A 17,740-nucleotide genomic window follows, 5' to 3' on the forward strand; every position below is an offset into this window, starting at 1 on the left:
AGGAGAGAGGGATGGAGAGGAGTGTGAGAAGGAGAGGGAGAGGGAGAGAGGTGGAGGGTAGGGAGAGAGGGAGGAGGTGAGAGGGAGAAGGAGAGTAGGGATGCTGTCTGTCAGGTAGGTACTCAGCTTTAAGGAGAGTTTCACTAATACTGTCCTGCTGTCTGTCAGGTAGGTACTCAGCTTTAAGGAGAGTTTCCCAAACAGGGTCCAGCCTCACATTCAGTGATGGAAGGGAGAAGCCAATCGCCATTGAAGAGCTGTTAGATGAATAGTTGATGTGGAAATATGATTTGAGAGGAAGCACTTGGAGAGTCCCGGGTGGAAGTGTGTTTAGATGGGAGGATAGAGGCGGTAGAAGTAGAAATGATAATTCTTCAGTTGTGCTCACTCAGGTACTCTACAGTGTGGTGGCAGACAGCCAACAGCCTTTAGGCCCTGGGACGACAGAGAGAATGCCTTTTAAATACTGTGCTGAGCCAGCTTCCAGCGCTCCTCACATACACACACTACCACACTACCTACCCACACCTGTGTGTGTGTGTGTGTGAGAGAGAGAAACACACAGAGAGACAGAGAGTGAGAGAGAGAGATGGAAGAGGACAGAGAGACTGAAGAGGACAGAGAGACTGAAGAGGACAGAGAGAGACAGTCTGGCCTCGGGTTGTGAGATTAAATCTGCTCCGGCTGTGAAAAGCGCCACATTATAGCGGTGCTAAGCAATAAGGCCTTTCCCTGCGGTCTCCTCCTCTCTCTCCCCTCTTCCTGCCATGCCGAGGCCCCAGCCAGTATGAAAAGGATATTAGACTCAACACTCCCCAAACACTCCAATCGGAAGTGTAAAAGTTTTATCCATCGTGCAGCTCCACAGTCCTTTACAGGGAAAGGATGAACAGGCTTCCATTCCACAGCCACAGTTAAATCAAGGACAGGGAGATATAGTCCCAAATGGCACCCTATTCCCTATGTAGTGCACTACTTTTGACCAGGTCCYATAGGACTCTAGTCAAAAGTAGTGCACTATAGGGAATAGGGTACAATTTAGGACACTGGCACACCCTATGCTTCTACTGAAAGGAGGTTTATTTATTTGACTGTTAATAAAAGCTGTGTAAAATGTTATGGGACCTGGGACGTTACATTGAAAAGGATGTATTCTGTAAACGTCTTTCACCTGAGGCGAAAGCAAGCAAAGAAGAGATCCTTTCTGTCCTGAAAACTCAACCTTAATGCCCTYGACGCCAACAAACACCCACGACAAAAAAAGTCACAACAACCACAATTCCCTTTAATACATCCGCAGCGCTGACTAATTTGGGTTCAACGGTTCTGAAGAGTCACGCTAACCGACCTCATGTCCATTCCAGAACACTGACATGACCAGGGAAGAGCTTTAGAGACCGTGCCGGGAATTGAATTAAGGCCGTTCCTCCATTACTGAAATTGATTCACGCACTTCAGAGCAATGAGACTCAGCGGAACTGTAGAGCTGGGGAGAGAAGCTGTTCCAGACAACAAGGGTAAGTCGAGGGCCACACAGCTCAGATATTAGCCAGTCTTGGAAGCAATAGACTGTCTCAGTTAGTTCCAGACACCTGGGGTATACATGTATTGGCTCATTTTTGGAGGAGTATCGGTTTAGCATGTTGTGTGTGCGCGTGTGGGTGTGTGACAAAGGCTGCCCAATTCTGATATTTTTTCACTAATTGGTCTTTTGACCAATCCGATTAGCTMTGAAAAAGATCTGATGTGATTGATCAAAAAACCAATTAGTAGTAGAAAAACTATCTGTGGAAACGCAGCCTAACACAGCAACCCAGGCTTTTGAACAGCCTCCAAGGTTACCACTGTGGCTCCAACAAAGCCAAAGGAGACTGCCCACTTAGAGAGGAATGCTGCAGAGGACAGAGAGAGCGAGACAGAGACAGACAGAGAGAAAGAGGTGGTGGTGTGGTGGAGGAGGAGAAGAGAGCAGATTGATAGAGTGGACTGAACATAGATGAGGGACAGTGTGGGAGGGAGGGATGGGTGGAAATAAAGGAGAGAGAGAGTGTTTTAATGATCAGGTGAGAGTTGGTGAGCTGGCCTGAGAAAGACAGAGAGAGAGAGTTGGTGAGCTGGCCTGAGAAAGACAGAGAGAGAGAGAGTGTTTTAATGGTCAGGTGAGAGTTGGTGAGCTGGCCTGAGAGAGACAGAGACAGAGAGAGTGTTTTAATGGTCAGGTGAGAGTTGGTGAGCTGGCCTGAGAGAGAGAGAGTGTTTTAAATGTTGTGGTGGGAGTTGGTGAGCTGCCTGAGAGAGACAGAGAGAGAGAGTGTGTTTAATGGTCAGGTAGAGTTGGTGAGCTGGCCTGAGAGAGAGAGTGTTTAATGGTCAGGTGAGAGTTGGTGAGCTGCTGAGAGAGAGAGAGTGTTTTATGGTGTGGTGGGGTTGGTGAGCTGGCCTGAGAGAGACGAGAGAGAGAGTGTTTAATGGTCAGTGAGAGTTGGTGAGCTGGCTGAGAGAGAGAGAGTGTTTTATTTATTTTTATTTTACCCCTTTTTTCTCCCCAATTTCGTGTATCCCAATTGGTGGTAGTTACAGTCTTGTCTCATCGCTGCAACTCACCGTACGGACTCGGGAGAGCGAAGTCGAAAGCCATGCGTCCTCCAAAACACAAACCCAACCAAGCCGCACTGCTCTTGACACAATGCACATCCAACCCGGAAGCCAGCCGCACCAATGTGTTCGGAGGACACCCTACACCTGGCACCTGGTCACGTGGCCACGCGCACCCGCGCCACAAGAGTCGCTAGGTGCGCGATGAGCACAAGGATATCCCTGCGGCAAACCTCCCTAACACCGGACGACGCCTGGACCAATTGTACGCCGCCCCATGAGGCCTCCCTCGCGCACCGGCTGCGACAGAGCCTGGTCTTGGAAACCCAAGTATCTCTGTCGGCACAGCTTGAGACCATCCCCCACCGGGAGGCTAGGGAGAGAGTGTTTTTTAAGGCGTGGTGGGGGTTAGTAGCTGCACTGAAGAGAGACAAAAGTGTTTTAAATGGTGTAGATGGGGGTTCGTGAGCCGGGCCTGAGAGAGAGAGGGAGAGGGAAAGCCCGGAAGAGACAGAGCAGACCTGCGTAGGTATAGTGTGTGGCGAGTGTCACGTTGGGTCTGAGATATGAGGTTGTTTGATTGTATAGGCAGCGAACTAATGCTACACAGGCCAAACTGTGATGTGAATGTTGTGTGTGTGTGTGTGTGTGTGTGTGTGTGTGTGTGTGTGTGTGTGTGTGTCACCCCCACCTTGCCTCCGGCGGCTGCTGATCTTCCTGAAACAGGTTCCGTCACATAGACGGTTGAGCCTCTGTTGTTTGATAAGCTCCATGATCTCTGGCTGGATCTTCTCCCGCAGCTCCCTACGGACCAGAGAGAGAAACAGTCAGTCACAGAGACAGAGACCAGTCAGTCACACAGACAACACCAAGAACCAGTCAGTAACAGAGACTGACCAAGAACCATTCAGTCACATACAGACCAAGAAAGTCAGCCAGTCACACACAGAGAACAGAAACCAGTCAATCAGTAACAAAGAACCATCCAGTCACACACAGACACTCTGAGAGACTCTGAACAGTTTTTTGTTAGTTGAGATTTCTTTTTTTTTTACTTGTATTAATAAAGGGTAGATCAGCATTGAGACCAGGGTCTAACTTAGAAGGGAGACCTGGGAACATGAACACAACATGTAACACACATCATGTACGATAATAATATCAATACAATATATACAACGAGATGAATCAAAACAAACACAACTCTCACACGTCACCTCCCTTAAACTCCATGTAAACTGTCCAATGGAGACCAGCGAGTCTAATTTCAAGGTGGCTGAAGGCTATTCCATGAGCTGGTGGCCTAACAACTAAAAGCATTTTCCCCAGGTCAGTGGAGACCAGCGGGTCCTCCAGAACCAGCCAGTCTGAAAATTGCTGGATCTCCAATTAATATGTGAGTTGTGTTAGTAGGGAAGACTCTGAAGTAGCCAATGCTGGATCAGAGACTCCCAGCCAACAGAACTATACAATATGCAGTGAATGAAAATTGTCCCCCAACGATAAAACGCAGTGTTGAGTGAAAGGTTTTAAAATTATATCACCATAATCAACTACTGGGAGAAGTGTTGCTTGAACAATCTTCCTTCTACTTTCCAAAGTCAGGCAGGATTTATTTCTATAGAAGAAACCAAGCTCAATTCTCAGCTTTTTTTTGTCAGTTACAAAGAGATGAATGTTACATGTTTTAACAGATAGACCAATGTTACTTATATAAATAGTGAAGAGAACGAGCCACAAAATAAACCCCTGCGGCGCACCTTTCGTGATATTGAGGAAACTAAATTTGATACTGTCAGTAAGCACACAGTGTTTTGTCTGTTAGATAGTTCTTGAACCAATTGCAAGATACCTGATTTAGGCCTATTTCAGACAACCTTTGAACGAGTAAGACATGGCCAACCGTATCAAACGTTGACCATTATCTCTCCTTCGACAGGTCAAGAAATAAGGCAGCACAATGACGTGTATAATTTAAACAACATCGACATCCTCAAAGACAAGTGTAGCTGCTGAAACAGTGCTATGTCCCGGTCTAAAACCAGATTGGTGCTCATTACGAATACAATGACAAGTTAAAAAAGGCAAGATACAGTTGAAATAGGAAGTTTACATACACTTAGTCATTAAAAACTTGTTTTTCAACCACTCCACAAATTTCTTGTTAACAAACTATAGTTTTGGCAAGTCGGTTAGGACATCTATTTTGTGCATGASACAAGTAATTTTCCCAAAATTGTTTACAGACAGATTATTTCACTTATAATTCACTGTATCACAATTCCAGTGGGTCAGAAGTTTACATACACTAAGTTGACTGTGCCTTTAAACAGCATGGACAATTTTAKAAAATTATGTCATGGCTTTAGAAGCTTCTGATAGGCTAATTKACATAATTTGAGTMAATTGGAGGTGTACCTGTGGATGTATTTCAAGGCCTACCTTTAAACTCAGTGCCTCTGCTTGACAACATGGGTACATCAAAATAAATCAGCCAAGACCTCAGCCAAGAAGTATAAACACCATGGGACCACGCAGCCGTCATACCGCTCAGGAAGGAGACGCGTTCTGTCTCCTAGAGATGAACGTACTTTGGTGTGAAAAGTGCAAATCAATTCCAGAACAACAGCAAAGGACCTTGTGAAGATGCTGGAGGAAACAGGTACAAAAGTATCTATATCCACAGTAAAACGAGTCCTATATCGACATAACCTGAAAGGCCGATCAGCAAGGAAGAAAGCCCTGCTCCAAAACACCATAAAAAACGCAGACTAACGGTTTGCAACTGCACATGGGGAACAAAGATCAATACTTTTGGAGAAATGTCCTCTGGTCTGATTAAGGAAAAATAGAACTGTTTGGCCAAATGACCATGTTGTGTTTGAGAGACAAGGGGGAGGGCTTGCAAGCCGAAGAACCCATCCCAACGTGAGCACGGTGGAGTGCAGCATCATGTATGTGGGGGTGCTTTGCTGCAGGAGAGGGACTGGTGCACTTCACAAAATAGATGGCATCATGGGGTAGGAAAATTATGTGATATATTGAACGCAACAAATCTCCAAGACATCATTCAGAAGTTATAAGCTTGGTGTTGCAAATGGTTTTTCCAAATGGACAATGACCCAAGCATACTTCCAAGTTGTGGCAAAACTCGCTTAAGGACAAAAGTCAACGTATTCGGAGGCCATCACAAAGCCCTGACTATAAACACTAAGATCGAAAATTTGTGTACAGAACTGAAAAAGTGGTGCGAGCAAGGAAGCCTCTACAACCAGAATCAGTTCACACAGCTCTGTCAGGAAAGAATGGGCCAAAATTCACGCCAACTTATTGTGGGAAGCTTGTGTGAAGGGCTAACCCAAGATCAATTTGAACCCAAGTAGAAACACATTAAAGGCAATACAGCGCCAAAGAAAAATACATAATTGAAACTGTAAATGTAACTTCATGTACAAGAGGAATGTTGATGAATAGACATAGAAAGAATGAATAATATCATTCTCGATCTCTATTTATTCTAGACATTAAACAATTACTAACAATTACTTAAAACTAACAGTGAGTGATCAAATGATCTAAGAACTAGAGGACTTTTGTAATACTGGGATTAAACGGTCAGAATTGTGAAAAAACTACAGTTTAAATGTTATAGTGAAATTAGTAAAATTTTTTTTACATTGGATCTTCAATAGGAAAGCTTAATGTTGGAAATCAGAGATAACGGCGATACATAGTGTATAGCAATCAATGTATTGACGAATCTTTGTTAAAAGTCCTCGACTATAGCAAATCATTAGTACATCTGATTTAAATTTATCACAAAAATGATGGTAGGTTTTGATTCTTTCAAACGTTGTTGGCAACTCAAATATAAATGCACAGTGAGCGTTATTACCATACAGTAGAGTCTGACTCAAGACTATGGATCAAAAGAAAGTATGTGTGTATTCAATCCCAGTGGTGGCACCTTCTAAATGTAGTGTTACACCTTCTAAATGTCGTGCCAGGGACACCGCTTCTAAATGTACGTGGACCACCTTCTAAAATGTTAGTTGACCACCTTCTAAAGTATGTGGGACACCCTCTAAATGTAGTGGACACTTTTAAATGTAAGTGGACACCTTCTAAATGTAGTGGACACCTTTCAATGTAGTGGACACCTTTCTAAAATGTAGTGGAACCTTCTAAATGTAGTTGGACCTTCTAATGTAGTGGAAACACCTTCTAAATGTAGTGACACCTTAAATGTAGTGGCACCTCTAAATGTAGTGGACCCTCTAAATGTGTGGACACTTCTTGTGGAATCTAATGTAGTGGACCCTTCTAAATTTAGTGACACCTTCTAAATGTTAGTTGACACCTCTAATTTTAGTGGACACCCTCTAAACATGTAGTGGGACAACCCTTCAAATTTAGTGGACACCCTCTAAATTTAGTTGGACACCTTACTGAATGTAGTGGACACTCTCTATTTAGTGGAACACCCTCTAAATTTAAGTGGACACCTTCTCAATGTCGTGGACACCTTCTAAATGTAGTGTACACCTTCTAATGTAGTGGACACTTCTAAATCGTTAGTTTGACACTCTCTAAATTTGTGGACACCCTCTAATTTAGTGGACACCTTTCTAATGTAGTGGACACCTTTCTAACATGTAGTTGTACACCTTCTAGAATGTAGTGACACCTTCTAAATTGTAGTGGCCAACACTTTCTAATGGTAGTGGACACCTTCTAAATTTAGTGGACACCGCTCTAAATTTTGTGGACACTTCTAAATGTAGTGGGACACCTTCTAACATGTAGTGGACACCTTACTCAAAATGTAGTGGAAACCTTCTAAATGTAGTGGCACACCTTCTAACTGTAGTGGACACCTTCTAAATGTAGTGGATACTTCTAAATGTAGTGGACACTTTAAATGTAGTGGACACCTTCTAAATGTAGTCGAGGAAACCTTCTAAATGTAAGTTGGACACCTTCTAAATGTAGTGGAACCTCTCTAAATGTGACTCTATGTGTGGACACCTCTAAATGTAGTGGGACACCTTCTAAATTAGTGGACACCTCTAATGTAGTGGACACCTTCTAAATGTAGTGGAAACCTTCTAAATGTAGTGGACACCTTTCTAAATGTAGTGGAACACCTTCTAAATGTAGTGGACACCTTCTAAATGTAGTGGACACCTTCTAAATGTAGTGGAAACCTTCTAAATGTAGTGGACACCTTCTAATGTAGTGACACCTTCTAAATGTAGTGGACACCCTCTAAATTTAGTGGACACCTTCTAAATGTAGTGGACACCTTCTAAATTTAGTGGACACCTTCTAAATGTAGTGGACACCTTCTAAATGTAGTGTACACCTTTAAATGTAGTGTAACCTTCTAAAGTAGTGGACACGCTTCTAAATGTAGTGGACACCTTCTAAATGTAGTGGACACTTCTAAATGTAGTGGACACTTCTAAATCGTAGTGGACACCTTCTAAATGTAGTGGAAACCCTGCTAAATTTGCCACTGTTAAGACTGACTGGCCACGACTGTGTGTGTGCGTGTGCGTGTGCGTGTGCGTGTGTGTGTGTGTGTGTGTGTGTGTGAGAGAGAGAAGAGAGCCCCCTCTCCACCCCATCCAATCCCCAGACTCTATTACCGAGGATGGCGCTGCACAGTGCCCTGCTGTGATCCCTGTCATGTGGACTAACATGTAGGTTTCTCAGCGTGTTGCTGTTCTGGTATGAAAGATATGAACACAGCCCCTAACAGCTAGCCACATTAAATATACATACAACTTATTGACTGGGAAACATGCAGTGCCCACACAGTCCTACAGCTCCCCCAGCCAATCAGGACGCTGCTGTGAGCTGACAGCCAATAAGAGGGCTGCTGTGGATTGATCTGACAACCAATGAGAGGGCTGCTGTGGAGCGACAGACAATTACAGGGCGGTCCAATCAGATTTTCTCTTTCTCATTACGTCACTTTCTCTGTGCCTTTCCCGAGGCTTATTTTCACTGCAGCTCTGTGCTTTCAGATCATCAGTGGACCAGGGGTGACGTTTCCCTAGGTCATATCTAGGATACTCCCCCTCCACCAATTCAAACCTTAACCATTAGTGGGGAAGATGCTAAACTGGCTCAGTCAGAGTCTACGGGTCAACTTCCACCTACTCGCGTAACGAACTGTCGGGGAGAGGGAGAGCTAAGGAATGGATTCAGGTCCCATACATATAATGACAGATAGTTCATATTTTGTATAGCATTGGGTTTGGGAATTATCTAGATGGCTGGCACCCATAGTGAGATGTCATTATCTGTGGCAGGGTCTGTGTCGGCATCTCATAAATCAGATTCATTACAGCTCAAAGTCATTCTCTCCTTGCCTCTGAAAATCATCTGCAACTGAGTTAACTAAAATGAGCTCTTTCAAAGATAATACTCTGGAATGTAGTTGGACAGAGTATGAAGTGGCAGGGCCCACTGAGATGGGAGAGGAATGTAGTTGGACAGAGTATGAAGTGGCAGGGCCACTGAGATGGGAGAGGAATGTAGTTGGACAGAGTATGAAGTGGCAGGGCCCACTGAGATGGAGAGGAATGTAGTTGGACAGAGTATGAAGTGGCAGGGCCCACTGAGATGGGAGAGGAATGTAGTTGGACAGAGTATGAAGTGGCAGGGCCCACTGAGATGGGAGAGGAATGTAGTTGGACAGAGTATGAGTGGCAGAGCCCACTGAGATGGGAGAGAATGTAGTTGGCAGAGTATGAAGTGGCAGAGCCCAATGAGATGGGAGTGGAATGCAAACACACATGGAAATGCAGTTTATATAGAAGTGTGGAATATTGAATGAAAATTCTATAGAGGATTTGAGAATAAATTATGAATGACTTTTTTCCCCTTCTATACATTAAGATGCGGACTAACACTTTCTCTCAAAAGTTTCCTCTGCATGTCATATTAATTCTTTATAAGATCCTGTTTAAAATGAGCTAGTCTAATTTGAATGAATGCCTTTACAGAATGTAAATATTACACAGGTCCACACTTTCTTTATAGCACATTGCAAACCTAACACTGAAACAACACTTGCCCAAACCTCTAACGTTTACCAGCTAAAAAAAACTAAAAGTCAGTCTACCCGGCAGGCCCAGAGAGCAAATCAAGTGCACCTAAAGGTCTACCGCTGGCCAATCAGATAACTCAGATCAACGTGTATGCACAGATCTCGTGTCATAGACTGTAAAAAGTATCCTCGACGCACAGCAATGTTGATGTGAGATTTCAAAGCTTTTAGAACCATGACCAGAGAGAGACAAAACAAATACAACAAAGAGCTGCTGTTTTTATGAGTAAGTTAATGTTCAACAGTTTTATAAGCCATAAAATGTGTGTTTAGATAAGCTTGCATTGTTATTATTTGCGGCTTGTCTTTTTTATTATCAAGGAATATTTCACTTTCTCTGGTCATAGGAGTAACAACATGAATTGGTGCATGAGGCAGAAATAAAATTTCGCCATCAGCTGGAAGACTGTGTCCCCTTATCAAATCAAATCAAGTTTATTTTATATAGCCCTTCGTACATCAGCTAATATCTCGAAGTGCTGTACAGTGCTGTGTGTGTTTCGATAAGCTTGCATTGTTATTATTTGCGGCTTGTCTTTTTTATTATTATCTCTCCCTCCCTCTGACTTCTCAGCAGAGGGAGGGAGAGAGGAGGCTTCACTGCTGCTCCCTCCACTCAGACTGACCCTCAGCTGAAGGCTGTTGTCCCGTTATCTCAGCAGAGGGAGGGAGAGAGGAGGCTTCACTGCTGTCCCTCCACTCAGACTGACCTCAGCTGGAAGACTGTGTCCCGTTATCTCAGCAGAGGGAGGGAGAGAGGAGGCTTCTACTGCTGCTCCCTCCACTCAGACTGACCCTCAGCTAGGAAGACTGTGTCCCTTATCTCAGCAGAGGGAGGGAGAGGAGGCTTCACTGCTGCTCCCTCCACTCAGACTGACCCTCAGCTGGAAGACTGTGTCCCGTTATCTCAGCAGAGGGAGGGAGAGAGGAGGCTTCACTGCTGCTCCCTCCACTCAGACTGACCTCAGCTGGAAGACTTGTGTCCCGTTATCTCAGCAGAGGGAGGGAGAGAGGAGGCTTCACTGCTGCTCCCTCCACTCAGACTGACCTCAGCTGGAAGACTGTGTCCCGTTATCTCAGCAGAGGGAGGAGAGAGAGGCTTCACTGCTGCCCTCCACTCAGACTGACCCTCAGCTGGAAGACTGTGTCCCGTTATCTCAGCAGAGGGAGGAGAGAGGAGGCTTCACTGCTGCTCCCTCCATCAGACTGACCCTCAGCTGGAAGACTGTGTCCCGTTATCTCAGCAGAGGGAGGGAGAGAGGAGGCTTCACTGCTGCTCCCTCACTCAGACTGACCATCAGCTGGAAGACTGTGTCCTTATCTCAGCAGAGGGAGGGAGAGAGGAGGCTTCACTGCTGCTCCCTCCACTCAGACTGACCCTCAGCTGGAAGACTGTGTCCCGTTATCTCAGCAGAGGGAGGGAGAGAGGAGGCTTCACTGCTGCTCCCTCCACTCAGACTGACCCTCAGCTGGAAGACTGGTTCCCGTTATCTCAGCAAGGGAGGGAGAGAGGAGGCTTCACTGCTGCTCCCTCCACTCAGACTGACCCTCAGCTGGAAGACTGTGTCCCGTTATCTCAGCAGAGGGAGGAGAGAAGGAGGCTTCACTGCTGCTCCCTCCACTCAGACTGACCCTCAGGGAAGACTGTGTCCGTTATCTCAGCAGAGGAGGGAGAGAGGAGGCTTCACTGCTGCTCCCTCCACTCAGACTGACCCTCAGCTGGAAGACTGTGTCCCCTTATCTCAGCAGAGGGAGGAGAGAGAGAGAGGAGCTTCACTGCTGCTCCCTCCACTCAGACTGACCCTCAGCTGGAAGACTGTGTCCCCTTATCTCTGATGAAGAACAAACCATTGTCAGGACAATTCAAGCGTAGCCAATATGCAGTGATAATACATTGAGCCTAGAGCCTACTGCACAAACCTCACTTCTACAGAACTGTTTTTAATTGGTTAATGTTGCATAGGTATAAGTCATGTTAAAAACAAAAATCTGAGTGGTAGATCTCAGCTTGCATTTTGACTCAGAAAGGAATTTTGACTCAGAAAGGAATTTTGACTCAGAAAGGAATTTTGACTCAGAAAAGGTTGTTGACCACTGTGCAGCCTAATAAGACCTTAATGGGTGGGTATTGACGCTGAATACCATTTGTAGGCAAATAAGATTATAATGCAGATTTCAATCATGAGGGGAACCGAATGAATGCGTCCGATGCAGCATATGTCAATAGCTGAATTTAGTTTATTTATTTTTTTATGAAAAAGGGGATGAAAAAAGGAGTGATGGAGGTCTATTAAATGTGTGTTAACGAAAGGTGTTCCTTTCTTCACAGTCATATGTCTCTCGTTCCCTTTGTTTCCTTTCTTCCACAGCCATATTGTCTTCGTTCCCTTTGTTTCCTTTCTCCACAGTCATATTGTCTCTCGTTCCCTTTGTTTCCTTTCTTCCACAGCATATTGTCTCTCGTTCCCTTTGTTTCCTTTCTTCACATATCATATTGTCTCTCGTTCCCTTTGTTTCCTTTCTTCCATAAATCATATTGTCTCTCGTTCCCTTTGTTCCTTTCTTCCACAGTCATATTGTCTCTCGTTCCTTGTGCCTTTCTTCCACAGTCATATTGTCTCTCGTTCCCTTTGTTTCCTTTCTTCCACACCATTGCTCTCGTTCCTTGTTTCCTTTCTTCCATAGTCATATTTTCTCTCGTCCCTTTATTTGGTTTATTTGACTGGTTAAAGAATGGGGCATCATGAGAAGATCCATGTCAAGAATATTAGCAGTATTTTCTTTCTTCAATCTCACAGGCTTCATGTTTTAGGCCTCTTTTTAACGAAGGATTGGTTACATCTACCTAATGAATATCACTGATTCCTTCCTTTCTCAGGAGGTTAATATACCACCAACACACACACACACACACACACACACACACACACACACACACACACACACACACACACACACACACACACACACACACACACACACACACACACACACACACACACACACACACACACACACACACATTGACTCACAGGATGGGGCGTGACTGGAAGTCTTCTTGGTTCATCCTCTCAGACTGGCGTATCTTCAGGATCTCAGTATAACTCAGGTTCTGCAGGCGACTCTTCAACTGGTCCAGGGAATTAGGCTTCTGTGTCAGCGCTCGCATGATCTGCTCTCTTACCACCTGCATCACCTGGGAGGAGAAGAAAGAGGGGGATTTAGACGAGTGTAGAGGTGGTACGAACTTGGATGTCTGGATAGGTAGAGAAGGAAATCGAGGCTASACATTTGGGTCCGGTTTCCCAGACAGATTMATCTTAGACCTGGTCCAAAAGCATTCTCAATGGAGGTTCTTCTTTTTAGGACTAGGATGAATCTGTGTCTMGGAAACAGTCTCATGATGTGATATAAATATGCCATTGTGCAAAGGCACATTAGATRGAGGAAAACAATGATTTACTCGCACACATACAGTTATCTGAATACATATCAAACACTTACACATCACTGTTCGGAGCTTTTGGGCAAACATCCCATCTCCTCAAAGAGTTTGCTCTCGAGGACGTTTGCAGAGCTCATGAGGGAGAGAGAGAGAGCCAAAGAACCTCTGGGAAACAGTCATTTAAACAGAGCACAAAACACTAGAGAATTGTATTTACTTTATTTAACCAGGCAAGTCAATGACGGCCTACCCCGGCCAAACCCGGACGACGCTGGGCCAATTGTGTGCCGCTCTATGGGACTCCCAATCACGACCGGATGTGATACAGCCTGGATTCGAACCAGGGACTGTAGTGATGCCTCTTGCACAAAGATGCAGTGACTTAAACCGCTGCGCCACTCGGGAGGCCAGAAAACATTCTATTTTCAACATTCTCTTGCTGCTACAGTAAAGAGCCCCTGGGAACTAATGGTGCGGATGGCAACTATAAACCCGGCTAGTTTGACTCCTGGATGCTGATTGGCTGAAAGCAGTGGGATATCAGATAGAATACCAAAGGTATGATGCAAAATTACTTGTTTACTGTTCTAATTATGTTGTTAACAAGTTTTTAATAGCAATAAGGCACCTTGGGGTTTGTGGTATATGGATAATTTACCACGGCTAAGGGCTGTATCCAGGCACTCTGCATTGCGTTATGCATAAGAACACCCCTTAGCTGTGATATATTTGCCATATACCACACCCCCTCGGGCCTTACTACTTAAATAACGCACACACAGAAGCATGTGCGCCACTCACACAAACGGGCACACAAGGGCGTCGGATTGAGTCACTAATGGTGAATAACTCCATTGCCAGTTTATGGGGTCAGATGAGCACATAATGTGTGCTGGTAAGGGGATGGAGAGCCACTTCCCAGTAGATAAATCATAGAAGGTTTTATCAGTGCACATTTTGTAATACAGTCCAGTGAATCTTCCCTCAGGGGGAAAGGGCAGAATGAAGGGGGCTAATTTTATACTGCCTAGCCTCCTGTAATACTCTGCATGCATCAGTGGAGAACATTCACTCAACGCATCCCTAACACTTGCTTATCTACTCGTATTGTTAGACTGTGGGAGAGAATCACGAGGCATGCCACTACATCAGAGGTAGAAAGTCAGAGGGCACAGGATACTGTTGTATCCTTCACTCCTGGCTATAGCCACATACTGCTGAATGGCTTCCTATCAGAACCACTAGATGACCTCCTGTTCTGCATATTATAATTACAGTATATAACTACAGTAGACTACGCTCCAGTAGTTTCAATTATATATAAATACAGTATATAACTACAGTAGACTACGCTCCAGTATGTTTCGTATTATATATAAATACAGTATATAACTACAGTAGACTACGCTCCAGTATGTTTCATATATATAAATACAGTATATAACTACAGTAGACTACGCTCCAGTAGTTTCTATTAATATAATACAGTATATAACTACAGTAGACTACGCTCCAGTATGTTTCTATTATATATAAATACAGTATATAACTACAGTAGACTACGCTCCAGTATTTTCATATTATATAATTACAGTATATAACTACAGTAGACTACGCTCCAGTATGTTTCGTATTATATATAATTACAGTATATAACTACAGTAGACTACGCTCCAGTATGTTTCGTATTATATATAAATACAGTATATAACTACAGTAGACTACGCTCCAGTATGTTTCGTATATATATAAATTACAGTATATAACTACAGTAGACTACGCTCCAGTATGTTTCATATATATAAATACAGTATAAACTACAGTAGACTACGCTCCAGTATGTTTCAATTATATATAAATACAGTATAATAACTACAGTAGACTACGCTCCAGTATGTTTCATATTATATATAAATACAGTATAAACTACAGTAGACTACGCTCCAGTATGTTTCATATTATATATAATACAGTATATAACTACAGAGACTACGCTCCAGTGTTCATATTATATATAAATACAGTAATAACCACAGTAGACTACTGTACAACCTTCCTATTATATATAACTACAGTACATGACTGTATGTTTCATATATATAACTACAGTACATAACTACAGTTTCATATGATATATTACTACAGTAAATAACTACAGGGACTACTGTATGTTTCACCAAGTACAGCACAGAATGTCATCATTATGGAAAGGAGATAAGGAAAGGAAGCTACGCTGTGTATCTATTCACCAGTAAGATTATCTCAGCCTTTTGTTAATGAAGTTGCACCCTCATGCTGTTGTGATTCTAGAACAAACTATAATCACACCCTCATGCTGTTGTGATTCTAGAACAAACTATAATCACACCCTCATGCTGTTGTGATTCTAGAACAAACTATTATCACACCCTCATGCTGTTGTGATTCTAGAACAAACTATAATCACACCCTCATGCGGTTGTGATTCTAGAACCAACTATAGTCACACCCTCATGCTGTTGTGATTCTAGAACCAACATAATCACACCCTCATCTGTTGGATTCTAGAACCAACTATAATCACACCCTCATGCTGTTGTGATTCTAGAACCAACTATAATCACACCCTCATGCTGTTGTGATTCTAGAACAAACAATAATCACACCCTCATGCTGTTGTGATTCTAGAACAAACAATAATCACATCCTCTGTAACCCATGTGGTGATTTATGACATTAGACACATACTGTAATTTTAACATTGTACTGTGATGGAGGGGACTGTCTGTTTCGATGGGTGGCGTGGGTTCCATCCTTAGTGAATGAAGAGAGTGTTGTGGGTATTTAGATGTAACCTCTCTTCCTAACAGGCTGAGGGTTCAATATGTCGGGAATCATCAATGAAGTGCAAACAAGTAATGAAGAATGATCCACACATGGAGGGGAGGGAGAGATACATATACAGTGGCWAGACAAAGTGTGTGAACCCTTTAGAATTGTCTGGTTTCTGCATAAATTGGTCATCAAATTTGATTTAATCATCATTTAAGTCACAACAATAGACAGACATAGTGTTCTTAAACTAATAACACACAAATTATTGTATTTTTCTTGTCTATATTGAATACATAATTTAAACATTCACAGTGAAGTTGGAAAAAGTATGTGAACCCCTTGACTAATGACTTCTCCAAAAGGCCCTTCTTTGGACACTGTGTTAACAAACCTCCAGACGAGCTTCAATGCCATACAACTCTCCTTCCGTGGCCTCCAGCTGCTCTTAAATGCTAGTAAAACTAAATGCATGCTCTTCTACCGATCGCTGCCTGCACCTGCCCGCCTGTCTAGCATCACTACTCTGGACGSTTCTGACTTAGAATATGTGGCAACTACAAATATCTAGGTGTCTGGTTAGACTGTAAACTCTCCTTCCAGACCCACATTAAGCATCTCCAATCCAAAATTAAATCTAGAATTGGCTTCCTATTTCGCAACAAAGCATCCTTCACTCATGCTGCCAAACATACCCTCGTAAAACTGACTATCCTACCGATAGTCAGCTCACTGGTCACCATAGCAGCACCCACTCGTAGCACGTGCTCCAGCAGGTATATTTCACTGGTCACCCCCAAAGCCAACTCCTCCTTTGGTCACCTTTCCTTCCAGTTCTCTGCTGCCAATGACTGGAATGAATTGCAAAAATCACTGAAGCTGGAGACTCATATCTCCCTCACTGTACCCTGCACCTGTACATAGTCCATCTGTAATTAGCCCATCCAACTACCTCATCCCCATATTGTTTTTTTGTTGTTGCTCCTTTGCACCCCAGTATCTCTACTTGCACATTCATCTTCTGCACATCTATCACTCCAGTGTTTATTTGCTAAATGGTAATTATTTCGCCACTATGGCCTATTTATTGCCTTACCCCCCTAATCTTACTTCATTTGCACACAATGTATATAGACTTTTCTATTGTGTTATTGACTGTACGTTTGTTTATTCCATGTGTAACTCTGTGTGCTTTGTGTCGCACTGCTTTGCTTTATCTTGGCCAGGTCGCAGTTGTAATGTGAACGTGTTCGCAACTGGCCTACCTGGTTAAATAAAGGTGAAATAAAAAATAAAAAAAWWAAATTGGAGATGTTGGTTAGAGCTGCCYTGCCCTATAAAAAACACTCACAAAATGTTAGTTTGCTATTCACAAGAAGCATTGCCTGATGTGAGCCATGCGTCGAACAAAATAGATCTCAGAAGACCTAAGATTAAGAATTGTTRWCTTGCATAAAGCTGGAAAGGATTACAAAAGTATCTCTAAAAGCCTTGATGTTCATCAGTCCATGGTAAGACAAATTGTCTATAAATGGAGAAAGTTCAGCACTGTTGTTACTTTCCCTGGGAGTGGCCGTACTGCAAAGATGACTACAAGAGCACAGCGCAGAATGCTCAATGAGGTTAAGATGAATCATAGTGTCAACTAAAGACTTACAGAAATCTCTGGAACATGCTAACATCTCTGTTGACGAGTCTACGATACGTAAAACATCAAAGAAGAATGGTGTTCATGGGAGGACACAACGGAAGAAGCCACTGCTGTCCCC

The 17,740-nt window shown here is 43.4% G+C and overlaps 1 protein-coding gene across 2 annotated transcripts in view; it reads right to left on the minus strand.

Annotated features, from left to right (window-relative positions):
* Nucleotides 1-17,740, minus strand: part of LOC111955848 (engulfment and cell motility protein 1) — a 161,006-nt gene that overhangs the window by 16,574 nt on the left and 126,692 nt on the right. For both annotated transcript variants that reach the window (XM_023976192.2, XM_023976191.2), the window contains 2 exons: nt 12,748-12,911; nt 3,287-3,399 (listed from right to left, as the gene is read on the minus strand). In XM_023976192.2, coding sequence (XP_023831960.1) covers nt 3,287-3,399; nt 12,748-12,911 — 277 coding nt within the window. The remainder of the gene's footprint in view (nt 1-3,286; nt 3,400-12,747; nt 12,912-17,740) is intronic.

The sequence above is a fragment of the Salvelinus sp. IW2-2015 genome, linkage group LG31, assembly GCF_002910315.2.
Source record: "Salvelinus sp. IW2-2015 linkage group LG31, ASM291031v2, whole genome shotgun sequence".
NCBI lineage: Eukaryota > Metazoa > Chordata > Actinopteri > Salmoniformes > Salmonidae > Salvelinus > Salvelinus sp. IW2-2015.